Source organism: Hypomesus nipponensis, chromosome 9 (assembly GCF_054491055.1).
Source record: "Hypomesus nipponensis isolate SF chromosome 9, ASM5449105v1, whole genome shotgun sequence".
Lineage (NCBI taxonomy): Eukaryota > Metazoa > Chordata > Actinopteri > Osmeriformes > Osmeridae > Hypomesus > Hypomesus nipponensis.
In genome coordinates, this window is record NC_140369.1 from 19,706,779 (window position 1) to 19,734,770 (window position 27,992).

Sequence of the window (27,992 nt, forward strand, 5' to 3'; positions counted from 1 at the left end):
CAAACTGTCATGGCGTAGGCCTACGGTATTTAATGCAGGAGTTTTTCTTTTCAAATATGATCTGCCACACAAATGTAGAATTTCCCTTTCCTATAGCCTCTTGAATATCTTGGCTGGTATTGATGCATTAAGATTTATTCCTTTAGAATATGATAAATCTTTGTTTGTTTCACTGAACGAGATTCAAAGAACCTAGTCAGTAAAATGATACAAACTTCCCATCACTAACAGAGACACACACACAGATATTCCTGGCATTATTAGAGAGATTATACAGAACAAGGAAACAGCTGCTCTCAAAGAAATCAGTCAACAAATCAATTTTACACGTATCAACTAAAACAAAACTGTATTTGTACAAATCATTTTCTACTTCATAATATTCTCAAGTACAATATCCACTATATAGAATATTTGGGCATTAGTCAAACTTTGTGGGAAATTACCATAAAAGGTGAACGACTGATAGGACAATACATTTTTGAACAACGCATTAGAAACAGCATTATGACATTAAGTCAAAGTTGGTCAGTGGGAGCAACAGAACATTTTTTAAGATTGAGAAAGTTCCTCTTCCGCTTCCTGTTGGCGATGGCCATATTGCCTTGCGGCTCTGGTGGGATGCGAAACACAAACACTCTTTCGCCAGTAGTGGGAATGTCCATTAGAGCGTTGGAAGAGCGTGATGTACCAGGTAACTCACATGGGCTAAACAGAGTCTCATCAACTGCTCCTCCAGCTGAAATGACAACAGAGTCTTTGAGCTGCTCTGAGGCAATCATTCCGGTCAGGACTGGTTTATAAGAGGGTTGCTGTGTGTTGGGTACAGCCCCTTTCTCTCTCTTTTCCTGGACGAGTACTGGCATAAAATCTTGCAAGGCTTCTCCTTGTGGATTGGGGAACAGCTTCTCCAGCAGGCACTGCCTCTTCTCCTTGAACCTGAGGACAAAGGAGTTGTTGTTTGCGTCAAATTGGTTTCCTCATACATTTGTAGGTAAACTGGCAAGTGAAAATTAATATTGTAATAAGAACATGGTATTTGTTAGCATGTTCATGGTCTAACATGACAAGACCACATGTGTACAGTAGTCTAATACTCTCCCTTGGCTAATGCATATGTGGAGGGAACTATGCTAATACATGTAACAGTCTCATTCGCTAATTAGTTTGCTTACGCTCACCTGATTTTGTCTTTGTCGGCAATAGGGTGTAATGCATTACTGCACACCATACCCTCCCATAGCTGGACTATAATCGATCTGCTCGCTTCCTCTAGCCACCTGGTGGAAGAAATTGATAGAGGATCACTCATTCAGCCAAGCTGCATAAACCGGGCAAGTTAGAAAAATATTCTGTATATCATATTCGCTTCCAGTTCTTAATGTCAATACGACAAGGGTTAATTCACCTGGTAAATAATAATAATAAAAACATTTTAAAAGGTTATGCTGCCAACTCAAAATCAAAGGAAAATAAAATGAGCTGATGGAGACCCAACGAAGAAGCATTTTGTTCCACTTAAGGTTTTTCCTCTTCTCTGGCTAGACAACCATGGTCCCAGGTGACCTCATACATGGAGCATTATTCAAGTACAGGGTCCAAACCCACATCAGCCAGAAGTTGACAGTAAGCATTCCACAAGGCTTGGCCAATGCATCAGCCAGCAGATATATAATGGATGTACAATGGGCAAAACAATGATTCTTTACTTTTTTCTGTAAAAACTGCTTTGGAGTGTCTGCGGCTTTGGCTGTGCAATCAGAATGAGAAGGCATAGGACGTAACACGTCTTAGACTGAGTACGTTGAAGTTATTTTCTGTCCCAAAAGTTTGTTTGTGATTTAGGTTAACTCTTACTGGGAGCCGTTAATGCCTGCCATAGTATATTAATACAATTAGTATTTTTGTTGACAATCAAAATATTTTCCAGATGTGGAAAATGTCGGTGAGTCTACCTTGTAGTCGTGGAGACTGGTGTTCACAAGGATCCAAAAACATGATCCAAAAGCATGAATAAATGTGGTTTTGCAATAGTATGACAATGATTTATGATCTCAGAGTCTATAGACTTATAGATGTAGCAGTCTCATACGACCACATCAGTCATCCTTGGTATATAAACCTAAAGTTATAAAACAATCATTCTACTATATTTTGTAACTGTACAAAGACATGCAGAACAAAAATTTGAACATTCTTGTTAACCAGCCTAAAACCAGTTCACATAAACCTAAAGTTATAAAACAATCATTGTACTATATTTTGTAACTGTACAAAGACATGCAGAACAAAAATTTGAACATTCTTGTTAACCAGCCTAAAACCAGTTCACACCTACAGTGAGTAGGGATGGAAAAGGGGGAGATGGGATGACCCAACTTTCCCCTTTTTACCGATCACCTTCTGACCTCAGACACAGGACTCCTCCTGTAATCTGAATTCTAAAATGACAATCAATCTTGGAGTCCACCTATGCCACTATAATGGCACGGTAAGCGTTGTCAGGATTAGCATTACAAAGGATCACACCAACTCATACTTCTAACCTGAGTTTCCCAAACAACAGGAAGGATGGATGAGTGCAAGCGTCATCAGGACTATTTACAGAGGAATTCAAAAACGCAATTCTCATTGCAAACTCTGATCAAAATAATGCAGACTCAGTCTCACAATCTTTGGGGCAAAATACTTGGATATTCATCCAATATCTTCTTCAAATGAGCCCTCAGACTCAGAGGGCTCACATTGATCAGCCCTGATCAATCATAAATACATTCTAACACGCTCTTCTTCCCATAACACTGGCGTGAGCTATCTTTCTGATTTGTAATTGTGAAAGGAAATTAAACATTTATTGCATAAATATATAATCTGAATTTACATTCCAATACTAGCCTCAACTCCATTGTCTTGACCCAATTATATTTTCTGTCTTTCTCTAAATTAAACCATTTAATTTGTTTTTAAATTCTTAAATAAATCCTTTGTAAATATTATTTGATGTGTGTGTGTGTTTATCATTGAAATGATCTGTTCTACACTAAAAGCGATACTATATTCTAAATAAATTTCTCTTATTCTTAACACCCACACCCCGCTATGATGTCTGCATTACACAAGGTTGTAATGCTGACATAACATCTTGATTGGAGTAAATTAACCAATAACCTATTTTGCTAGGTAATTTTGAATCCAAAAGCTCCAGCTCCAAGGCAAAGAAAATTGCCCGTCAAGACAAGTTTAAATACCAACTGTCTCACAAGATACTCAATAACCAGACATCCAGTAATAACCATTGACAAGGTATGTAACTGTCAAGTCACTGTAAACTGTGACTTGACACATTGGAAGCACAGCATTTTTCATCTGTTTTGTGGAAGTTCTTACACTGTGTTTTCTTGCTCCATGTTGGGCGAGACGAGGGCTTGTTTGGGACAGAGGGCATTTATGATGGAGAGGAGCTCAGACTCTGGCAGAGTGGGGAGGAGGAGGCGCAAGGCTTTCAAGAGAACCTCAATAGACACTTGACTTTGCTTCACCAGGAGCGCTGCAAACTCTAGATCCTGGGGAAAAAAAATGTGATCCCAATTTTAAGGGTTTGCCTCTGGGATGCTACTTGATGAATGATTCTCACTTGCAACAGCCTTTAAAAGGTCATTGACTGCAAAACTGAGTTTACCTTGTCATAGTTGAAATAACGACAGTTTGGTGGGTAAAATGGACATGCAGTGAACCTCAAAATCCCATTGACACCTCTTTCCTATACAAATCTCAGAATTAAAACATTTAGCTGTAAAACAGTCGGTTTCCGAAAAGCCGTTTTTTGGCTCTGGTCTGTACCTTTGTCACATCCCAATCTCAGAATTAGCGTAGATCTCAGACACTAGTTTAGCTGCGCGCTGCTCTGTGTACTTCCACAGGAAATACAAAGAAGTTTGGAAGTTTTTCAAGGATATTGAAAAAGGGACCACTGTCGTAAATGCAATGTTCCAGGCAGTGCAGGGAATGCTGACACTTTTCATAATCTTCCCAAGGAACCAAACACACGACGGGCATGGCTGATGTTTGTCGATGAGAAGACCTCTGTGAAGTTCGACACTCAATTATTAATTTGCTCGAACCATTTCACCAAAGTTTTAAAAACTTTGGACAATTTTGGACCGCTGTTGCTGAAAATAGGTGCTTTTCCGACCGTAGGCTCATCACAACCGCAAGCTGTAAGTATGATTATGTAGCTAACAGTTATGTAGCTAGAGATATGGGAATTCTGTTTTTAGCCAGCTGGTTCGATTATTTTTGTGATTTGTGTAAAACTGGCAATCTGAGTGAGACTGCGTCTCACGGCATTATACTGTGCTGACGTTAGCCTCAGAGTCGGGTCGCTCAATGGCACAATGTTGTGTCTCCATTTTACACCAAAAACATCAGGGAGAACTGCCTTCAGTAGTTACAAGCCTGCTGAAGATAGCCAGCATGTCGGATTTCTTTAAGCGAGCCTGTTTCATTCGTCATTTACCTGAGAAAGCGACCTCCAGTAGCCAGGCTAGTTTTGCACGATCACTTGGTCAGGCTATTTAAAGGTATTGGGGTCAAGTGACTTTTGTACATGGACAAGTGAAACGTAAATGTACTTGTCCAAAGGACAAGTGTCTAAAAAAGTTAATGTCAAGCCCTGCAATCCAGTGGCCAGAGATATATGATGACCTGATAGACTCTTTCAAGTGTATTATACCGGGGAGAAGTTCGTCTTTTGCAACCGACATGCGCAGTTGAGCCTGTGACAGCCGTGTGACGTAGGGTGAAAATTGGTCTATAAAATCAGTCAATTAACCCTTCATGAATACAACAAATGTTTTGCCAATTAGGAAATATTTCTAGATGGTAAAATTTGGGGTAGGGGTTATATACTGGTTGAGGGACAGGTCACCTGATCACAGTTAGCATACAGCCACTTTAGCTCCAGCTGTTCCTTTAGATCCTCCATGGCTTGACTCCTGGCACTTGACTCTTGTAACCTGAAAGACAGACATTAAGATGCCCTAAGTGGTGTGTAACAATGTACACACTCCCATTGCCAATAAAACAGCACTGAGTCATCTCCTTAACCTCTCTAATAATGCCAGGAATCTGTGTGTGTATTTTTTAGAATGGGATTTTAGGGCAGCAAGTTTACCACAATTATCTTGAGCATTATCTCCTATCCTTTTTATAATACAATGGAGCTCAGTGCCACGTTTGACATTGTTTGGATATGCATTTAGAAATTTCCCAAAAATAATTTGCCGCCAGTTTGGCGAAGTATCTTTTTTGACCTTCACACTGCCCATTTAAATGTTACAAATAAAGTAAACCTGTTATTGTATATTGTTACTGTAATAGTTCCGTTGCTGTATATTTTTATTGTTATAGTTTACTAGTTGGAGACAACGGGGGGCTGGTTGTTTTCATCCTTATTCGTATAAATATAACCTATTTTAGAGTTGTTTCCCCCGGAACAGATTTCATGTTCCAACCAAGGGGGGCTGTCGCTGTCTTGGTGTGTGGGGCTGCATCAAATACCCTCTTAGCTTTGTTAAATTGCTGCACTAGTCCACACTTGACCGGTGGGGATCTCATTCTATTACGACTGAAACTGTTAGCTGCTCCTGGCATTCTCTAATTCTCTAATCTCCTTGAGATGTTTCTACAACTTGATTGGAGTCCATCTGTGGTAAATTCAGTTGATTGGACATGATTTGGAAAGGCACACACCTGTCTAAAGGTACCATAGTTGAAAGTGCATGACTAGCTCCAGCTAACTAAGAAAAAGTCAATATTTAGAATGGATGGTCTATTTCAGTATATATAGCTGGAAGGTTACTAGCTACAATTAGTTGGCAGTGCTGACTGCTAGCATAACATTGAACCAGCTGCTTTCAGGCAAGCTTTGCAAAGCTAGTTATTTTATCTTCCGTTTAACACAGTTCAAACCAAAATACCCCACCCTTTCCCTTCAAAACCACTCCCACAAAACGACCGAAACACGCATTGAGTGCAGGGGCACAGTGTGTGCACGTGGGTAGGTAGACGGACAGGTAGCCTAATCAATAGGGTACTCCTTAATGATTGGTCATGTTTATTACAGTATTGCGATGGCTACAGATGTGGGAATGATTTCATATTACTATCAAACCTTTAGATATATTGGTTGTTATCAAGACGTGAAGTTATTTTCGGCAAATATGAAAAAATTGCTACTCAACTACATTGCCTACCCTGCCTTTAAGAGAACCACCATATAAAGTGGATAATTTCAGTCACCCATATATCAGGGATTTTGTTATATAAATTAATGTGTTTACTGATGTCAAAACTACCTGCAGAATGTAAATGTGAAAAAAATGATTAACACTAAATCAACTATTACATTATAATCACCAGCTCATATCACAGACTTGGGCACTATTCCTACCACTTAAGCCTCCTTGGTCGTTTTTTTAAGGCATGGAAATAGCGACAGGAACAATGTTTGTACGAATTTAGTCTTCTCGGTCAGTTGTCGTGTATTATTTATGAGAATGCGATACAGAAAACACAAGACTATTTTACAGCATGGTAAAGCACATAGGAAAAAATACAAACGTTAATGTAAACATAACGTGCATAAGTGACTAGAATAGCCTAGAATGATGTAGAGGTTGAACAAGTACTTCAGAGATGACAGAGAATTTCAATTGCAATCTGAGAGATATAGGTAGCCTACCAAAGCCACTGAGAAGAACTGTCATCACCAGCTACATCACTTTATATATCTATAATTCCAGAAATCTGTGTGTCACCGACAATCATCGCGGGCACTGTGCCCCATCTATAATTCCATGAATCTGTGTGCCACCAATTTTATTATGGGAACTGTGCATAATCTATAGTTCAAGTCATCTGTATTTGTGTGTTTCACTTGCACCTTAATCACCGACTGCATCATGGGCACTGTGCACTAGTAGTCTATTAAAGTCGGAGGATACAGAGCAAGGAATCTGAGACCACTGCTCTTACAGAATCTTTCCAGATCATACAGGGTCCTAGGTCGCCTCTTCAGCTCAGCCCACGGGTATTCAATGGGGTTTACGTCGGGGGACTGAGATGGCCATTGCATTAATTGTTCAAGGCAACTGCCAATGTACTATGCTAAAAAATTTACCATGGTTTAATATTGTTGTACACTTTTGAAAGCGTATATTTTAAGTTCTTATTTGATTAATCCAAGCACTGATGATGAACTGCTGATCTACAACAGCTTTTAAAAACTTGAATATTATACAACCCCTCAAGACTTTGCCAATGAATACCTTTTGTGAAAATGCAATGAAATGTTACCTTTGAGTCATCAACCTACTGACTTGTTCACCCTTGTAGAGCGCCTCCTGTAGGATGGTGGCCATCCTGCACTGATGCTGCACGTAGTACAGTGTCCTTGCCTCCACATCGTCCTCTTCTCTCTCACTGTCTTTGGGGTCTTGAAATGGCCTGTGGCGGGCATGTCCAGATTTCAGTACTTCAAACTCTGCCCTCTCTTCTTGTAGCTGTTTTTCGGCGTTTTCCAAACCCTGCCGCAAGAGTCAAAAATATATATCTGTATTTATTTAAATACCTGGTAACACATTATAATTAGAGCTGTCAGTTTAACGCGTTATTAACGGCATTAACGCAAACCCAAATTAACGGTTTCAAATTTTTTTTATCACACATTAACGTTCTCTTCTTTTCGTTTTTTTCACATGCTGTTGCAACAACTACTGATATAAAAAAAACTAGAACACCACACCGGATGTAGCTAGACCGGAAACAAAACAACAGGCACACCACACACACTTGACATGACATGAAAACTTCACTCTAGGAGGTTATTTAACATTAATATACAATCCCCCTAGCCTGCCTTTGGTCCCCCAGTGGCTAGAAATTTTTATATGTGTAAACCTAGCCCAGGGTATTCTTCTCCGCCTTTGAGAACATGAAAGCTCAAACGGTTTGAAAATATCCTCCTTGTGACATCACAAGGAGGAAGGTTACCTCCCATCTCTCTGCTTTGACCGCCCAGATAATCTAGGCCGCCCATGAAAAACTGAGCTATGACCGTGCAAGTGTTTTTATCCTTGAGAGACATCATGGCTTGCAAACGAACAAAGCATTAAATTTGCTCAGTTTGGATGTACAAAGGAAAACAAAACGTCAATATGACCTCAAAAAACCTCAAATGAACTATAGATGACACTAGGCTTATGTAAACAAACTGACCTAGGTTGACCATTAGCATACTAGAGGTGCAATAAATGTGTTAACCTTATCTGTGTTGAGTGAATCATATGATCAAGCCTAGGGCCAGAGCACGCGCACTCTACCTCTGGGATTGATCATATTGACAGCTGATATGCAGAGGAGAGGACTTCTCACCAATTAATGGTCTTACATGACAATTCGTGAACCAGACAAACTATTTTGTATTGCGATCAGACTTGCGATCAGGCATTAAACCATTGTACTTGCTTTGTATCCAACGACTGTGCATTACTTGATATTATAATGATCTTGATATGATCCCAACACAAAAGTATTTTTACAGTGAAGACCCAGTGTATTAATGTTATTTTCTCTGGAAATGCGCCGACACAGCTTCCCAAAGTTTTGTATGTCTGTTTCCTCAACTTGAGCTAATACAAAGCTGGCCTTGCTGAAATAGAATTCTGGATCAGTACTAACTCAGCTACAAACCTTGGACAAGTAAGTTACAGTGCCCTCAACAATTATTGGCACCACTGTTTAAGATGTGGTCGTGGATTTCAAAAAATTCTCCCCCCCAAAAAATCATAGAACCCGAACGCTAAAAGAGAGAAAAATCCAACCTTTCATTTAAATACATTACTTTGGTGGTAAAAAAACAACAACTTGAAATCGTGTGTCCCACAATTATTGGCACCCCTGATGTTAATACTTTGTACAACCCTCTTTTGCCAACAAGACAGCACTTAATCTCCTCCTATAACATTTCACAAGATTGGAGAACACAGAGAGAGGGATATTTGACCATTCTTCTTTCTAGATCATCCAGTGTCCTGGGTCCTCTCTTATGCCCTCTCCTCTTTAGCTCGCCCCACAGGTTTTAGAATGGATTGAGGTCTGGGGACTGAGATGGCCATGGGAGGAACTTTAGTTTGTGACTGCTGAAACATTTTTGTGTAGACTTGCCCATATCTACAGTCAGAGGTATCATTAAGAAGTTTAAAACAGCTGGAACAGTGACAAACAAGGCTGGAAGAGGTCCCAAGTTTATCTTGCCACAACGCACAGTGAGGAGGATGGTAAGAGTAGTAAAAAAAAAAGTCCTAAGCTCACTGTCACAGAATTGCATCAAAGAGCGGCATCCTGGGGTCACAAAGTCTCCAAAACAACCATCAGACGCTCTCTACATGCCAACAAGCTGTTTGGGAGGCATGCAAGGAAAAAGCCTTTTCTCACTAACACTCACAAACATAAACGTCTGGAGTTTGCTAAGCGGCACTGGGACTTCAACTGAGATCGTGTGCTTTGGTCAGATGAGACTAAAATTTAGCTGTTTGGCAACAAACAGTCTAAGTGGGTCTGGCATAAAACAAAAGAGAGTATGCCGAAAAGCACCTCATGCCCACCGTGAAGTATGGTGGAGGATCTGTGATGCTGTGGGCATGTTTCTCTTCCAAAGGCCCTGGAAACCTTGTTAGGGTGCATGGCATTATGAACGCTCTGAACTACCGGGACATTTTAAATAAAAACCTGATGGCATCTGCCAGAAATCTCAAGATGGGTTATTGGGTCTTTCAGCAGGACAATGATCAAAATATGTGGCAAAATCTACACAAAAATGTTTCAGCAGTCACAAACTCGAGGTCCTCCCATGGCCATCTCAGTCCCCAGATCTCAACCCAATCGAAAACCTGTGGGGCGAGTTAAAGAGGAGAGGGCATAAGAGAGGACCCAGGACACTGGATGATCTAGAAAGATTGTGCAAAGAAGAATGGTCAAATATCCCTCTCTCTGTGTTCTCCAATCTTGTGAAATATTATAGAAGGAGATTAAGTGCTGTCTTGTTGGCAAAAGGGGGTTGTACAAAGTATTAACATCTAAATAAATAATATTAACTTATAAATAAAACCAAGAAATCACTTCAGCTTTTGAAAAAAAAAAAATATATATATATATATGTATTGCACTTTGAGCCAACTGCTATTACATATTTTTTTGTCCAATTGTGTCCAACCTAAATCAAAAATGCTCTCTAAGCATTGTTTCAATCATGTTCCTTTAAAGTATGTAAAAGATAAATAAACAAAAACAAGTCAGTTGTATTAGAGACAAAAAAAAGTAGGAATGTAAACAAATCTCTTGTAAGACAACAGGGTTCTGTTCAATGAAAAACAGTGAGTAACAGTATAATTTCTGGACTGACTTTTTGTTTGTCTCATTACAATGGTCGTATACACTGAACTGTCTAACTGCTGTCTGTGGACATGTGGCTACGGTGTTAGTATCGGTGAAATAATGCGTAATTCGTTATCAACTGGTGTAGCTAACTAGCCATCCAGCTTGAGCACATTCACCTCCTGCCGTTTCCATCTCCTCTCCTGCGGGGATGTTTTCGTTTTAAATGTTCATGTATACATGTTGTGCTACCATGGAAAACAAGTTCCGCCTTGCACACATGACATATTACAGTATTTCTAGTTGGATCTTTGGTGAAACTTTCCCACACAATACTTTTTCAGGCCCGTTTACACCCTAAAATGTTTACCGCTGTTTTCTTCTATTGGATATCATATGGGAGGGCTGCATTTCAGTGCGTGTCCACTGCAGCGATGCAAATTGCTCCTCCCGGAGATTCCCTCGTCCTCCTGGGGGACTTCAATGCTCATGTGGGCAATGACAGTGAGACCTGGAGGGGCGTGATTGGGAGGAACTGCCCCCCCGATCTGAACCCGAGCGGTGCTTTGTTGTTGGACTTCTGTGCTAGACACGTCTTGTCCATAACAAACACCATGTTCAAGCATAAGGGTGTCCATATGTGCACCTGGCACCAGGACACCCAAGGTCTCAGTTCGATGATCGACTTAGTAGTTGTGTCGTCGGACTTGGGGCCGCATGTCTTGGACACTCGGGTGAGGAGAGGGGCGGAGCTGTCAACTGATCACCACCTGGTGGTGAGTTGGCTTCAATGGTAGGGGAGGACGCCGGTCAGGCCTGGCAGGCCCGAACTTAATGTGAGGGTCTACTGGGAACGGCTGGCAGAACCCTCAGTCAGAAGGAGCTTCATCTCCACCTCCGGGAGAGCTTCGATCATGTCTCGGGGGGGGGGGGGGGCCGGGGACATTGAGCCCAATGGGCCATGTTCCGGGCCTCCATTGTTGAAGCGGCTGACCGGAGCTGCGGCCGTAAGGCGGTCGGTGCATGTCGCAGCGGTAACCCTTGAACCCGGTGGTGGACTCCGGAGGCGAGGGATGCCGTCAAGCTGAAGAAGGAGGCCTATCGGACTTTATTGGCTGGTAGGACTCCAGAGGCAGCTGATGTGTACCGGCAGGCCGGAAGGAACGCGGCTTTGGCGGTCGCAGAGGCAAAAACCCGGGCATGGAAGGAGTTCGGCGTAGAGAGGAGGGTCCGTCGGATTGTCGAACCTAGGATTCAAGAAGAGCAATGTGGTTTTCGTCCTGGCCGTGGAACAGTGGACCAGCTGTATACCCTCCACAGAGTCCTGGAGGGTACAGGGGAGTTCGCCTAACCAGTCTACACATGTTTTGTGGATTTGGAAAAGGCGTTCGACTGTGTCCCTCAAGGGGCTCATGTGGGGGGTGCTCCGAGAGTACGGGGTACCAGATTCCCGGATCGGGGCTGTCCGGTCCCTGTACGACCGGTGCCAGAGTTTGGTCCGCATTTCCGGTAGTAAGTCAAACTTGTTTCCGGTGAGGGTTGGACTCCGCCAGGGCTGCCCTTTGTCACCGATTCTGTTCATTACTTATATGGACAGAATTTCTAGGCGCAGCCAGGGCATTGAGGGGGTCCGGTTGGTGACCTCAGGATTGGGTCGCTGCTTTTTGCAGATGATGTGGTCCTGTTGGCTTCATCGGGCCACGACCTTCAGCTCTCACTGGAGCGGTTCGCAACCGAATGTGAAGCGGCTGGGATGCGAATCAGTACCTCCAAATCTGAGGCCATCGACCAAAAATGGGTGGAGTGCCATCTCCGGGTCGGGGAGGAGATCTTGACCCAAGCGGAGGAGTTCAAGTATCTCAGGGTCTTGTTCACGAGTGAGGGAAGTGAGAGCGAGATCGACAAGCGGATCGGTGCAGCGTCCGCAGTGATTCGGGCTCTGCATCGGTCCGTCGTGGTGAACAAGGAGCTGAGTCGAAAGGCGAAGCTCTCTATTTACCAGTCGATCTACGTTCCTACCTTCACCTTTGGTCACAAACTACGGGTAGTGACCGAATAACGAGATGGCAAATACAAGCGGACGAAATGAGCTTTCTCCGCAGGGTGTCCGAGCTCTCCCTTAGAGATAGGGTGAGAAGCTCGGTCATCCGGGAGGGGCTCAGAGTAGAACCGCTGCTCCTCCGCGTCGAGAGGAGCCAGCTGAGGTGGCTCAGGCATCTGATCAGGATGCCTCCTGGACGCCTCTCTGGTGAGGTTCTGGGCACGCCCCACTGGGAAGAGGCCTCGGGGAAGACCCAGGACACGCTGGAGGGACTATGTCTCTTGGCTGGCCTGGGAACGCCTCGGGGTCCCCCAGGAAGAGCTGGTGGAAGTGGCCGGGGAGAGGGAAGTCTGGGCCTCCTTGCTTAGGTTGCTGCCCCGTGACCCAACACCCGGATAAGCGGTAGATGACGAGACGAGATTATCTATTAATGCCAAGAATCAGTTTGTCTGTGTTTTTATAATGAGATTTTAGGGCAGCCAATAAATGAATAGTTAAAAACATGAGTAAATATATAATTATATCATACAATGCTTAAATAAATGACTTAATTATACAATTCAATGCCTAATTGACATTCAAACACACGTGTCACAATGCGTGGTGAAGTAAAACATGAAAGAGACGCATCTGTAGCTGAAGGATTATTGTAGGCGAGATTTATTGAATTTGGCCTAGATGAGGCAGTGCCTGATTCTGTGATGCAGCTAGTAAATATCATGTTGGTTAGTTAATTTGGTGTTTGTTTATTTGGAGTTTGTGCACATTTGCAATGTGGAGTGTTGCATCAGGCTCACCCGTTCTCATTCCCAAGACGTCAAATACCGACGCTTTGTCATGGCCGTAGGCGTTGGATGCAAACGCACAGGGTATCCTTTGGCGTCAGTATGAGACATCGAAAATTAGGGTTAGGGTTTTGAGTTCCTTTTATGGAACATAGTCATGGCTTAGTACAGTGAATTGGGGTTAGTTAAACACAATCGTTCAATATCATGACCCTAGTCCCAACACAGGATCAACAGCGCCACCTACAATAGCTAATTTATTCAAATTAAATGTGATTTTTAATTTAATCTTAAACTATAATCTGCCTGAGATTTTGTATTCAGACTCAAAAGGGCTTTCTTTAAGTATAATGTTGAACCACGGTAAAAAGTTGCAAAATAATAATGTTATAAGGTTAAGTAAAAGTAACATATTAAGACAGCTACATTTGGACTAATTGATAACTGATCAATTATAACTTTTCAAAGAGACTTATGTAAGTAAATATGACATAATAAGCAAATCTGCTACTACATTAGGACGAAGAAAGTACAAAATGAGCTACAATTCCCAGAATTCCACCAGAGCGTTTTGACAACAGACATGCACCATATTTGTAGTCCGCTTATATTCACATTCATGCAAGTTGCTACTGCTTGACTCCATGAATTAATCTCTCTCTCTCTCTTTCTCTCTCTCTAACCCATTTCCGGGAGTAAGATACAGTAGTATTGGATTGGGAGGTAAAACCTAGCCTGGATCTGCAAATTGAGATGGAATAAAAAGGAAATCCTATTTAATAAATACATAAATCCTAGATCGTCTAGCAATGGTGACTGAAGATTTTCTGCTATATCCAAAACTTTTCTTTTTTTTCCAGAATCGATGCAGAATTTCTAAAACTGGATGGACATAACATTAACCCATATTATTGTGGAATTATCAAGGAGGCTTTTGTGTTTTGGGGTTGAAAAATATTTGAGGATAAGAAAAATCTTCCGTATACGACATCCCACCATTCCTTTATCCAATGGGAATGGTGTTCAAAGCGTACAAAATTGCCGCGGATGGATTTTTATTGGAGTTAGTTGAAACCCCAAGACATCTCATACTGACGGCAAAGGGTAACCTGTGCACCCGCATCCAACGCCTAAGGCAGTGACAAAGCGTCGGTATTTGACGAGTTGGGAATGAAAACAGGTTTTTATATGCTCTGGGATCACTATATGAAGGGCCGATTGTAAACTACTGCCATTCTGCTTGTTTAAGGTCCAGGGTGGCTCATAACCAGGCCCAAGCGGAATGCTCGTGGGAATTTTCTTTACTCAACGTTGTCCTGAGGGCAGAAACATTTGTGATTGGTTTAATCTGACAACCAATCGCGAGAGAAGAGAGAATTGCAGAGACGGGGCCTCCATTTTCAATCTTCTTTTTTGGTTAACGTTTTAATAATAGACATAATATGAGTTAAAAAGTGTATTTACATTTTGCCTCAGACCAATGCGTTCTACTTGAAAATGTGCGGGTTTTTGGCAGAATTCTGCGCCCGCGTATTCCGTTTGGGCCTGCTCATAACACACCCGGCTTAGCATATCATTAGACAAATCGAGGAATTCCAACCTTCTAAACTACTAGTAGGCCAGGAGGTGACCTACTACTTGATTCAGATGGGTGATTGTTTTGTGATTTTCTGCAAATAAATCGTCAGATTCATACTGTATCGGGTGCAAAATTGCGATGGATAGTTAAAAAATTCAGGAGGTGCACGTCAAGCTCTCCGGGGCTCTCCGAGACTGCCATCATTGGGGAAATTGTGATTTAACCTTTGTATTTGTTCATGTCATGCAATAGATGACTGCCATCATTGGGGAAATTGTGATTTAACCTTTGTATTTGTTAATGTCATGCCATAGAAACAAAGCTTTAATTTAAAATAATGTTACAATTTACAGAGTGAAGTGTCATGTTTTTCTTAGTAACATAATCCAAGTTGGTGTTGAATGCATGGAAAAGGGAATGAACAGTTGAAAAGGATATGGTAAGAGCCTGGTAACACCACAGAAACAAACACAGCTTCCTTTTACAGTAAACTTACCCAGTATCCAAGAAGATTTACCATGATAGTAGAGGAAAACTCTTCCCGCACAGGTTGTTACCAGCCAAGTAAATGAGTATGGCCATCATCGATAAATGTATCTGAAAAGGTATTTTATTGGAAAGTACTATCTTATATTCTAATTAATTAATTAACTAATTCTAATTAGACTATTAACAACATGAACCTTAGGTAACTGCAGGGTAATAGTAGAGCTTTTTCTTAGTAATTCTGCTGGAGCTTGGCCGGAGCTTGACCTACTTAGTAGCAGTGGTATTTACCCAATAACACATTATAATTTACCATATGTCTCTCCTGTAGTTACCAACTTACTACCAGTGGTATTTAAATAGTAATATTTATAAGTTTCCAGGTAAATACTAAGTTTTGTTTTCTGTCTTTACCTAATTATTACCAGTGAAAATGACCCAGTAATAACCAGCACGTTAGTATTTAGTTAATGGGTAAATACTTCGAATTATCCCTGTATTTACCACCTTGTTACCAATTGGTAATACCCAATAATACACAAAACATACCCTTTCTACGTAAATACTTAGTACTTAAGGAAGGAAGGGTTACCAGTTCTAATCTGCAACAAACCTTGTAGTTTGCAAATAAATCTATAGAGCACAACCATACAACAGAACTCAGATATAATAAGCTTGGAAGAAACAAAGCTCGAATAAATAAATAAAAGCAAATGCAAGTTTTATGAAAATATTTGAATGTTTGAGTTCAGTGGGTGGTGATTCACCGCAGTATTGAGACACCAGATTATCCTCCGCGCCCATCTTTGATGTGCCGCCCATAGCCACGATGATGTCGGCAGACGATGTGGCAGAGGTCGTTGTCGTAGCTGTTTTGACAAGTTCAGCTGTTGTGTTGGGTAGTGGTGTTGCTGGTCACAGAAACTGGCGAATGACAGCTGAGGCTGCTCTCTGCAGCCTTGTGGCTTGCACCGTGCATGTGGGACTTGACAGCATTGATGCCCATCGAGGCTAGGCAAATCTTCTTTTTACAATATGTACAGTAAGCCTCAAGGTTGTTTTCAGTGACAGGCTTTAGCCATTGTATAAACTCGTCCTTCTCCAACCAGGAGTCCGCAAATTTACATTTCCCCATTTTGCCGCAACATGTGGAGGGCGACACCACCTAACCATGCATTTCGCAAAATACCTGACTCGCTGACCGAGCCTGTCGTTGTTTATAATATGGGGAGGAAAATAAATACATTCATGCATTTATTTTCAAACTTTTTGGACAAAGCTTGAACAAAATGTAATACCTGGTCTGGTGCCTTTAGTCTCTTCCACATGGTGGAAGGAAGATATACAGTTTATTATTAATTCAACAATGGAATCGGATCGGTATCGGGTATCGACAGATAAACAAAGCCCAGGCATCGGTATCGGGACAGAAAAAGTCGGAACGGTGCATCCCGACTTACCAGGTAGTGGCTCTGTATGTTCTGGAGCATCTCCACTCCTCCCAGACTCCTTCTGGCTCGCAGCTCCTCAATCAGGAGGCTCTGCAAGGTGAGCATGGCTCTGGAGGTCTCTAGGACCTTGGTCCTCCTCTCTGCCTTCTGATACTGGAGCTTGGCCATCTGGATGGCTAGGCTGTCTGCTTGGGTCCAGAGCTCCTCCTCCCTTTCTATCCGCATCTCTTCCAGGATCTGAACCCCATAGGGACACAAATAAACAAAAAAAAGCATTGAATAATGCACGTTTTTCCATATTCTGGATGAAAAGGTTTTAACATTGTTTCATGGGTCTGTCCAGGCATTAACCCATGGCAAATGTTAACTGTTGTAACCATTTTTTAAGATGACAAAGGCAGTCAACCTGTCTACACCCTCACCATCTCCATTGCACTTCTCTCTATTTCCTTCTCTTTTTCAAAAAGATGGATACTGTCCTCAAGTCTTTTCTGGAATAGAAGTAGTTCAGGGTAGTCTGGTCTCTGTATGGTCACGGTATATTTTTCTTTAGACCTCGTCTTTCTCTGGGGGGAAAAATACAATAAAAAATGTCTTGTTGGTGAGAAAAAAAACTGTACAGGATGCAATTAATGTGTTTTTGGAGTTCATTTATGTTCTTACCTCTGGCTGTTTACACTTGGTCTGGTCTTCAATCTTCCTCCAATTGGACAGAGAAGTCTGGAGTTTAGATCTAAAGAGGGAGTGGGGCAGAACCAAGCAGCGGTCCATCTTAGACAGACACTTCTGGAACTCGAGTTTCATGCGTAGCAAATCTTCATCGGATAAGCTGAGCTGGGATGAGCAGAGAGTCCTGAGAGGAATACAAGAAGTAATATAGAGAAATAATATTGATAGAATGGATCACAAACATAATGATTTAACACAAAAGTGATTTCATTCAACTAAAATCATTCAAAAAATCTAATAAGAGGCAGAGTACCTAAAAAATGTATGTCTCCGGGCCCTCAGCTCCTGCTGCTCCTGCAGCTCTTTTTCCATCCCCTCCTGTAAGGCCTCTCTAGTGCTCCTCAAGGTACGCACAGCCATCTTGCCTTCCTGGTGCAGCCTCTCCTGGGCCTCAGCCAGAGCACTGGCCCCCAGCCCTGGACCTGAGCATGGGTCTGGTTGGAGGAAGGAGCGGGGTGCCCCTGAGGGCCAGAGAGCCAGGGCTGCTGCAGGCTGGATGTTCTTGACCTCCACCAGGGCACTGTTGATCAGACGCATGGTGACCTGTCGTACAAGAGAATGTGGAGGTGAATGTTAGGAAATAACCAGACCCTAACACCCAGACGGTGTTGAGAGAGACAACAATAAGAGACAATCACATTTAAATTGCTCAGAAATTCTGTTAAACTATTTTCAGAGAGAACTGTGTACTTAAACTGAACTCTAAACTCGACTCGCCAGATGGATTGTTACACATCTGGGAAGTCATCCTTGGAAAGAACACTTGGCAGGTGATTGGAGGAACCATCTGTCTATCACCATCTATCATGTGCTAACATCAACCATGCCTGTAGCTGCCAGTAGTTCCTCACAGGACGCTGACTGGTCCAAACAAATAACTTGGAGCTTTGCAATATGGATTCTCAAGTGGTTGTGATCTCACGAATACAGCTATATCACAATTTTATTGTGAAATACCAAAGGTTTAACTCCTAACACATCTTAATAATCAATAATGTGGATAGATGGCATTTAAAGGCCAATGCCTGATCGGCTAAAGTAGAACAGTTCAGGTTTCACTTTGCGGATGTCGGCAGCAGCTCCTTCGTCCAAGTTGTTGATGAGCTCTCCCAGCTCCAGACACTGGGCCGTCAGGAGGCTCTGCCAGTACAGCAGATGCTGGCTTGGCTCTACCCTCTCCTGTAGCCCTCTGCAGACACACGATAGCTCCTTCTGCCTTTGCTTGTGACCCTGAAGCTACAGAGAAATTGGTTCCATTACAACCTAAAGGGATATGTCTTAAAACTACATAGCGGTTGTTAGAATAATAATTGTTACTATATTTATTTTCAAGTCAAGTTCAAGTTAGGTTGGTAAAAGAGATGTGGAAAATATGTGAGCGTTGCCAGTCTCCCTTCCTTTCAGTTAGATATTTATAAATCACACAAGGAGATACTTTACACAATTTTTATAAAAAGTTAAAGGACCTAGTAATTACTTGAATAAAACAATTTGTTGTTTCTGAATAATAAAGCTTTTACTTGCACATCACACAACAACACCCAACTTACTGTCTCAGAGATAAGGTCTCTTCTCTTCTTGACCAGACCACAATGCATGGCTCTCCGTTCCTGGGTCAGTGCTTCATCCAGACCCTGCCTGACCAGCATCAGATCCTTCTGGGCCTTATCTTGGACTCGGGTTATCTCTTCCTCAGACACAGCACCCCCCCTAGTGGAGAAAAATAAGAAATGTTGTGGCTGCATTTGTACAGATGACAGTGACCCAATTATGGCTAAAACGATTTGTCGCCGTTATCGACGTCAACAGTAAAACATTTAAATAAAAGGTCTACAAATATTTCTGTTGTTGACAAGTCGTTTGATGTGATATGACCTATTTTAAGGGTTTGCAATAGCAATGTGCTGCACTGATTTGATTACACTAGACTGTAATGTTCCCAAATGCAATCCAATAGAAGACGAGATGACAGGGTGCTTATGAGAATCTCTCTGTCTCTCTCTGTTTGTACAAATTAGAATGGGTTTAGTTTTCCACAATCACAGAAAGAACCAGACAGTCTACAAAGCTCATATTCTGCATATGTCCTCTTCATAATCCAACGGGGTGCAGTGCCTGACATTGTTTGGATAAACATTATTTGTTACATACATAACATTTTGTAACGTACATTTATGGCTTTACTGATGTCAAAACTGCCTGCACATTGCAAATGTACAAGCGCTGTATGGTGAATTAGGCCTACAATTATGACAACTGGCTTAACTATTGTGCATGTATTGACTTCTGTTATGAACCTAACTATTAGATGTTTGTGGTGGTAAGACAATTTAACAGAGAACCAATATTGTACATTTTGATCAACATAACATGAGCTATTCATAACGTAGGAAACATCAGACAAATGAAGGCTACATAATCATTTGGATGTATGTAGGCTACCACAGCATTGGCATTTGGACTAGATGTGGAGGTTGAAAAAGTACTTCAGAGATGACAGAGAATTTGAAAACCACTGTGTGTCACCGACATCATTGCTGGCACCCTATCTATAATTCCGGGAATCTATGTGTGTGTGCCACCAATTTTATCATGGGCACTGTGTACTTGTCTGAGCATTCCACCCAGCTGCTAGTCCAAGCACTTGTCCTCTCAAAGTTGAACTACTGCAACTCGCTGCTCGCCGGTCTTCCAGCATGCGCAATCCGCCCTCTCCAGAGGATTCAGAACGCAGCGGCCCGTCTGGTCTTCAATCTACCCAGACACTCCCATTTAACCCTGCTCCTCATCTCCCTACACTGGCTTTCTATCATGGCCCATATCAGATTCAAGACTCTGGTACTGACCTTCCGAGCGGTGAACGGGACTGCACCTGACTACATCAAGTCTCTCTTCCAGCCTTACACCCCCACCCGCCACCTACGGTCTTCTTCTGACAACCGTCTGGTGGTCCCACCGCTCAAGAGTGCCTGGTCCCAACACAAGCTCTTCTCCTGTCTGGCCCCCCAATGGTGGAATCAACTGCCCACCTCCATCAGGGACACTGACTGTCTGCCCACCTTCAAGAAAAGGCTCAAGACGCACTTGTTCTGGGAGTACAACGGCACTTAGGAATGCTTGGCTGGGCCTGATGTCAGTTTCCTTCAGGATCACAATGACTCTTATTGAGAGACTTGTTGCTCTTGTTGGTTATTTGTAACCGACTAAAATTATTGTACTTACTGAAATATTTTTTACTGTTGATACAGGTACACTTGCACTTTTTGAGTTTCATGTTGTTCAATTGTAACTTGTTTAACTGCATGCTCTTATATTTCTTCCCTTTGGCACTTAAATAAGTATGCTTAGTGTCTTGGCTGCTCGCAATGTTTGGGGCTATCTTGTTGTTATGATCAGTGACATATGCATTTTTGTAAAGCTCTCTCTTGGAAGTCGCTTTGGATAAAAGCCTCTGCTAAATGCATAAATGTAAATCTATAGTTCAATGTATTTATATTTGCGTGTTTCAGCGACATCTTAGTCACAGACTGCATCATGGGCACTGTGTACTAGTTGACTTCAATACAAAACCTAGCGGCTGGTGGGTCAAACCATAGAGCCGTCCATGGACACTCATGGTATTTAATACTACTTCCGGAGGACGTCCTCCCACCAATCAAAGCTTTTGCATTATGAACTGACATGCTGTGCATCCAATCATAACATTTTATCCAGAGAGCATTATTGGAGGGAAAATACTCTTCAACAGCTCTGGGGTGCTCTATATAAATCGTTTTCTTGGTTTTAGAAATGTATTTTTGTGTTTTAAGTCCAAAGGTTTGACGGGTACTGTAGGAACATCGGCATCACAAAATCAGGGAGCATATAATAATTGCAGACATAAGATTCAAGCTTCTGAGGAAAAACTGCATTAACCAAATTTGCTTACCTGGTGATTAATAAAGGGTTATTATCAGTATCCTGTTTGTCCTTTTAAACACAGGGTGTTGTAGTGTAAAATTTGTTGTTCACTTCATTCCCATGCCCTCAGTGATTAGATGCATCTTTTTTTATCCTTTGTGTTGTAAAACAATCGATAGGCTAGGGAGTATGATTATATATCATTTGCTACTTAGAGCTATGGAAGACAGGGATCAACTTTAGATGCATTACGTTAACCTAGTTAAAGAGAACATTTGCATTAGGTTGTTAGTTGGGTTATTGCTACAAACAATACGCTATAGGTTGCTTTTTCTCCTGTCCTCCCAAATTTTCAGTCACAAGCCGCCACTGGGTGTTTGTATACATTCTTCGCGAGATTCGTGACTTCATCGTGTAATGCAGCTCAACTGGCAAACTGCCCATTCAATAAACATCACAACATTTATGTGATATTGCACATCCTTGGGTCCTGAGCAATACACCTGCCACATTTTCTTTCTAAGAGACAGCATACCCCCCAAAATATTTTTGAATTGCCAGTTGAATTGTTTTCCAGCAAGTCATAATTTGTTGATGCCAAGTAAAGAAATTGAAATAAATTACCCAACACCCATGTGCAGAGCAAGATACTGTCAGATTTTCAACTTTATACAATACCTGGTTCTCTGGATAATTTATTTTTACAAAATAAATTCCCTCCTATTCATCCTAGGTCATAGATCCTCTGACTCCTACAACTGACACCTTTCATGAACATCGCTTTAGCAAGCTACCCCACCAAAAAGCTATTCAAAGGGCTGGGTGGGGAGAATATATACGGTAAAGTGTGTTTAACCAAGTGAACTCAGTTACACACACTTGTAGTTATTTTATATACGGCTTTTGCTAAATCTACATAAGTTCATTTCCAGGCTTTGTACCATAATGGGGACTTACCTCCCGATGTCATTGAACCAACAGTCCATTTGGCTGGAGGTATTTGCAAAGGTATCTGAGATGAGGCCCTTTAGGCTGTGAAGGCTATGCACCAGGAATTTCCTCTGGGCGTGGCGCTCACCCAGCATGGCTCGCTGGTTGGCCGTGACCACGTCCAACACCTTTTCCAGCTGATCCTGGTGAGCAAACAGGGTAAACAAGAGAACATGGAAACAACTGGATTTATGAATCACTGCATATTATCTCTAAAATTAAAAGTGGACGTCTTTCATGACAACACACTGTCTTGCAAAATAATACTGTTGTTCACAATCTAAGCAACCCTCTATAAGAAAATCCCACCTTCTCATGAAAACCTTGGAATCATCAGTAACATGCTTGGAAATCACCTGACAGGTATAATAGTCATGCAGTAGACTTTTGGCAGCACTTTTCTCCATCTCGCCCATTCGGGTTGCCTCCTCCAGTTCCTCAGAGAAGATCTTGTGGAGTTCTACTCTCCGCCATTCAACAACCTGCCTCTGGACCTTCGCAGACGCCTCTTCGTGTCTAACCAGAAGAGTGTGCTGTAAGTGACTCTGTTTCAGCTTGTGGAGTTCCTCTAGAAGCACACTGCATTGGAGGACATCCTTGGAAAGCAAACAAGTAGCAAAATAAATCATAACATATGCAACAAAGTGGGGAAACATGATAACTGAAGATACAAATGTCATACAAAATTCCATGCATCAAATAAAGTGTATGAAAGTATGATTTGTTTAACCAACATAATTATATAAGAGTTAAGGTTACCTTATTTTCTGCATGCCGACACAGCAACTCTGCCTCAGCCTTCTCCGCTGCTTCCAGCCTATGCTCCACCTCCATCTCCTCCCTGGTCTCTAGGTTACACTGGTCAGCCAGGGCGGCCATGCGTGCTACATGCTCCTCCTTCAGCTTCCCCTCCATTCCCATCAGTTGGCCATGAAGCACGCTCAAAAGGCGCTGCTGGGACTGGCTGCTTGTCTGGCCTTTGGAATGGAGGCCACCAAGGAGCAAGGCAATCACGTCCTTGTAGATTTGGACGCGGGCGGTCTCCAAGCTCGAGGTGGCACGCAGTAGGCTTGACATCTCCAAGCTGACATGGATGGATGAATGCACAATAAGGTGGTGTTAGTTATGATCGGAACAAGTCCTGACAAATTAACTGGGGAAAATAAACTGACAAAATACCCAAATGACCTAATTCTTACCAGGATAAATATTTTTTTTATCTTAAAGCAGTTTAGTTTGAGGGAGCAAGTCCATGTGGAGTGTGGTTTAAAGTATTTAGTTTGTGTGGTTCATATAAAATCACTGCCAAACCTTTTTACACATATCGTTATTTAGAGTGGACTGACTTCTCTAGAGCTTGATACATGTTCTGGGGGTCTTCCAACACCATGATGTCCACCATTTTGTCCTCAAATGCTGCTTCCTCTTTAGCTGCCTCGCTCATGTCGCAAACTGCATACTCTGGGTCTGAATCACCTCTTCTTTTCTGTGAAAAAGACATTTGGAGGAAAAAGGAAAAATGATTAAAGGGAAACACTCAGAAATGTGAAAATGTTGATTAAACATGAACATTACATTCTCATTTACAAAAATCCTCACTGTAAAGGATTTGGGCTCAACTTCAGAATCAGAATGGGTTTAATCTCCATGAAAGTTTGCACAGACAAGAAATGTACTTTGGGAGACAGATATAGATTGGTTGTCAAAAACAATTACCATGTTCATGAACCCTTAATAAATTATGGCATCCCACTATAGATTCTGCAACTCATTTGAACTCATTTTGTATCCTTTGTTAAAACAGAGGTTTAATTAAAACTGGAGCAAAGTAGAGTGAGATAGAAGAGACAGGCTCTTCGTGAGAAGGTTTGATACTGGACACTGAATTCAGAGCTTAGGCTCTTCCTGAGGCAGTTGCTACCATGGTAACGCCAGCAATCTTGGAGTCATTTTTGAAGCCAAATTGCCTCAAAAAGCCTCTCACCCGGTCTCACACTTCAAAGCATTTCCTCATACCAACAAGACTCCAGAATGAAATTCTGAATTCACATTCCAAGCCACACATGCAAACCTTGAAACCCTTAATTTTGCCTTACACCCCTTATTCCATACACCTTTACATCATTTCAGCTGACACCATTATTGTCTCTGCAATGACTGAATTACCTTAGATAAGTACTTGACACATCATGAGCTAGTGATCACAGGTCTCAACCTGTTTGATGGGGGCATTTATGTTGTCATTCCTAAATAGATAATAAGATGTTCCAGTTCCAGCCAGTCAGGAGCTTGTCTTTTTTACCCCATATCTGAGACCGATTGAATTAGTGTTGTGCTTCACTTAATATAAGTATCAGATTGATTAAATGTTACTGTCAAACCTTTCTATTTATTGGTTGTTATCAGGATGTGAAGTTTATTTAAGCACATAACGACAAATAGTACTTTTCAACAACATTGCCTACCCTGCCTTTAAGTGTAAATGGTCATGGTCAAGTAATAATATTTTATGTTTATGAGACATTATTATATTTGTACTGAATCCACATTGATAATGCTTGACTCATTATGATAGCATGTTCAATAATGAGGACAGCCAAGAACCAGAGAGACCAATGACCTACCCTTTGCTGTAGAGAGTTCATCCTGGCTTTGGTATATAGCAGGTTCATGGCTAGAAAACCAAGTGACAACAGTACTAATGACAGGAAGAACCCACCAACAAATCCAGCAAAGTGGACACCATGGTTTGGATAAATCTGAAAATGAAAGAAAACATTTTAATAACTATAAGTATATATTGTATTCTGATTATATGTATATATACACACACCTATATTGGAAATGTACCTTGTCAGTGGAGTTCACCCTCAATGTAAAATTTGCCACCAGGGGACCAAACATATTGACATCATTCTGTGGGCGGGGAAAACTAAATTACCATAGTGACTCAAGAAATAAACTTTGTATGTATACAAAAAATACAAATCAATAGTGATCAACAAATTTACATCTTAACATTTGGTTAAGATTAAGCCCACGTTTAAACCTTTTTGAGAAGCATAAGGAGAAATGCATACAATACCTGAGAGGCATTGGAGAAGGTGAGAAAAGCTGGCAATTCAATTATCTCACTCTTGTGGTTCTTGATGAGAGCAGTATATTTTACAACATGATATGATCCTGCTACAATAAACATACACAATGATAACACATCTGGTCCACGTGTTTTGTATGTGTGGTTACTAAAACTCAGCTAAACACTTTTTATTAATGCCATTATTTACACATTCATGTTGTAATATTGTATTATAATCTAGTCGATTCAGCCATTGAATTATGAGTCTGATACTGGTCAATATGCTGGTTCCTAGAAACAGATCATTATCAAAATATTTTATAATATTAAGGTTACCTCAATTTCCATATCTTTAAATAAAAAAATCGAATATTTTTATCAAACACTTCAAATACAATTTTGCATAATGCAATCATTTTAGCAGAAGCTTTTCTCTGCAGTGACATACAGGGAGGGATACTCCTGATCTGCAGTCAGAAGCCCTACCACCATTAGTTTTATATTTGTATCACTATTAGTGTTCTCACAAAAAACGGTACTCCGGTACCAAGTTGGTACTCACAAAAACATTTTGTTAGTTCGGAAATTTGTACGCCTTCAGGCCTACATGCATTGTGATTGTTAAAGTTCTGTTTCCATAAGTACAGCCTTAGATATTGTAGGCGACTGTTACTGTCAACAAATTAGTGTTGTTCAGTAAGCTGTTTTAGTTTTTTTCCTTGGTATCGAAAATGGTATTGAGTACCATGAAATCTCACTGGTATAGGTACCGACTACTGAAATGTTGGTACCGTGACAACACTAATCACTATGTACCATTACCAAAGAAGAGAAGTCACATCAGGCCTGGTAATTTGAAAACTCTAAAATACAATTAATGAGGGGATAAATTGTTGTTACAATTACAAGTGATTACATGCATACTTTTCTTTTACCTGGTAGTGAGTCAATGGCGAATGTCTGGTAGCCCTTCTCTACTACCCTTCCTCCACTCTCTAGGGGTGCAATCCCAGAGACAGAGTCCCTGATGGCCAGCTGAGACAGGTTGGTGCCACCCACAGGCCCAATGTTGTGGATCAGCAGGAAAAACATCAGATGAGGGAACTCGGTACCTGCTTGAACCTAAAGTGTTCATAAGAAACAATCAATTATGCTAAGATACATATGTTGGTTATATAATCACATTAGTCAAGTTAGTAATTCTTGGTGAAGCCAAAGGGTTAAGACTTGAAGTTCACGTGACATACCTGGGCCCATTTATGAAATTTTACTCCAAATGCTGATGGCCCTGTCACACTTTGAACCTACAAAAAACAAAGAAAAATCTGCAATTTGTTTCTGAGTGAATAATATATTAAACAGTGACCATCTCAAATCGATGTCAGCAGTGACCATCACAAAAACCATAATGTATTCACATAACTTAAAAGTAGCCCTACCTGAGGCAGTGTATGTCCAGTGTCGTATCTTGTGAGGGTACTCCTGGGTCCTCTATGTTGCATAATGTTAGATAGGTGACTTATAGAACCATAGAGAGAGTGTTCCCATGGGCCAGCTGGGGCAAGAGAAGAGATGGACTCTGCCTCACAAGGGAATACCAAAGATCCAAACATTCCAGGTCATTCTGTAAAATAAAATTCAAACTTCAGTGGCTGACCAACTACAATATGGGTTGTAAAAACACATTATAGATAAAGTGTGTCAATTATATCATTAAACAACAGACAACTGACTTGTACATTATTAGTCAAGAGTTCTACTTTTATAATAGGCCTACACGTCACACAATAAAATAGATACATAGAATTTACAAACCGTGAATCCTTTGAAAACTTGGCTCTTCATACAAGACATATGCCAATCATTTTAGACCGACTCATCTCCTGAACATTTGAGCACGTTGGACTGGACAAACGTCGCACAAGTGCACATTAATTTCATAAACCACAGTTACAGAATCTGGATAGTTAGGTCAGAACCCTTCGTGAGGAGTAGCATGATATGCCAACAGAAAAGCATTACAATAATTTCCATTCATGTTGTCTTCCAAATTATCGTAATAGAATTCAAATGAAATGTTTGCGACACCGTGAAATTAACAAAAGTATAGGAACTTCTGAAAAAATGCTGGTTAGTCTAAAAACAACGTTTACCTGAAGCATTCGTTAGGCTGCTGTAAGTTTATAGCCAACCGTTAGCTATAAACATCTCTATATTCAACTGTCCCCTACTAACTTGCGTGAGACACATTATATAGCCTTTCCCTTTGACAAAAATACGCTTTAATGGAGCGCACATCAATGGATCTTGAAGAACAAACCAAAATCTTAGATAACCAATAAAGTTGTATTTACAAGTACTGCAAAACAGTAGCCTAATGGAAAATAGACTCAGAGAATGATAGACTTCCTTAGGGGGACGTTCACAAAACTTTTGGGAGAAAGGAGTAGCTCCACCCACGGTCATGGCGTGCGCATTCTGAAAACTCTTAGTCGATTGGTTGAACTCGCAGTCTGAC

The 27,992-nt window shown here is 41.3% G+C and overlaps 1 protein-coding gene across 9 annotated transcripts; it reads right to left on the reverse strand.

Annotated features, from left to right (window-relative positions):
• On the reverse strand, nucleotides 1–27,922 carry LOC146273429 (limbin-like). Of its 9 annotated transcripts, none has more exons than XM_084704754.1 (23): nucleotides 27,628–27,919; nucleotides 27,290–27,313; nucleotides 26,914–27,098; nucleotides 26,722–26,778; nucleotides 26,410–26,596; nucleotides 25,481–25,581; nucleotides 25,246–25,311; nucleotides 25,020–25,154; nucleotides 23,742–23,881; nucleotides 23,155–23,479; nucleotides 22,752–22,991; nucleotides 22,363–22,538; nucleotides 19,056–19,215; nucleotides 18,565–18,741; nucleotides 17,759–18,048; nucleotides 17,440–17,629; nucleotides 17,199–17,342; nucleotides 16,786–17,013; nucleotides 7,357–7,586; nucleotides 4,928–5,015; nucleotides 3,388–3,563; nucleotides 1,182–1,280; nucleotides 1–939 (listed from the first exon to the last, which is right to left on the reverse strand). In XM_084704754.1, exons 3-23 carry the CDS (start codon nucleotides 27,085–27,087, stop codon nucleotides 519–521), a joined length of 3,804 nt encoding a protein of 1,267 aa, XP_084560880.1. In that variant the 5' UTR covers nucleotides 27,088–27,098; nucleotides 27,290–27,313; nucleotides 27,628–27,919; the 3' UTR covers nucleotides 1–518. The 9 variants fall into 9 exon arrangements, 8 of the variants coding, with proteins under 8 accessions (XP_084560880.1, XP_084560879.1, XP_084560881.1 ...); XM_084704753.1 differs by having other exon boundaries at nucleotides 27,290–27,379; XM_084704755.1 differs by having other exon boundaries at nucleotides 25,481–25,578; nucleotides 27,290–27,920.
• Nucleotides 27,923–27,992: the final 70 nt, after the last annotated feature.

What these genes read in the sequence shown, in the direction of transcription:
- LOC146273429 (XM_084704754.1), bottom strand. Translation starts at nt 27,087, where the DNA reads ATGTTTGGATCTTTGGTATTCCCTTGTGAGGCAGAGTCCATCTCTTCT. An exon ending in CGCCATTGACTCACTACCAG is followed by an intron (nt 25,582 to 26,409) that starts GTAAAAGAAAAG and finishes TGTTTATTGTAG; the next exon opens with CAGGATCATATCATGTTGTA. An exon ending in CTGCTGCCGACATCCGCAAA is followed by an intron (nt 18,049 to 18,564) that starts GTGAAACCTGAA and finishes CTTGTACGACAG; the next exon opens with GTCACCATGCGTCTGATCAA.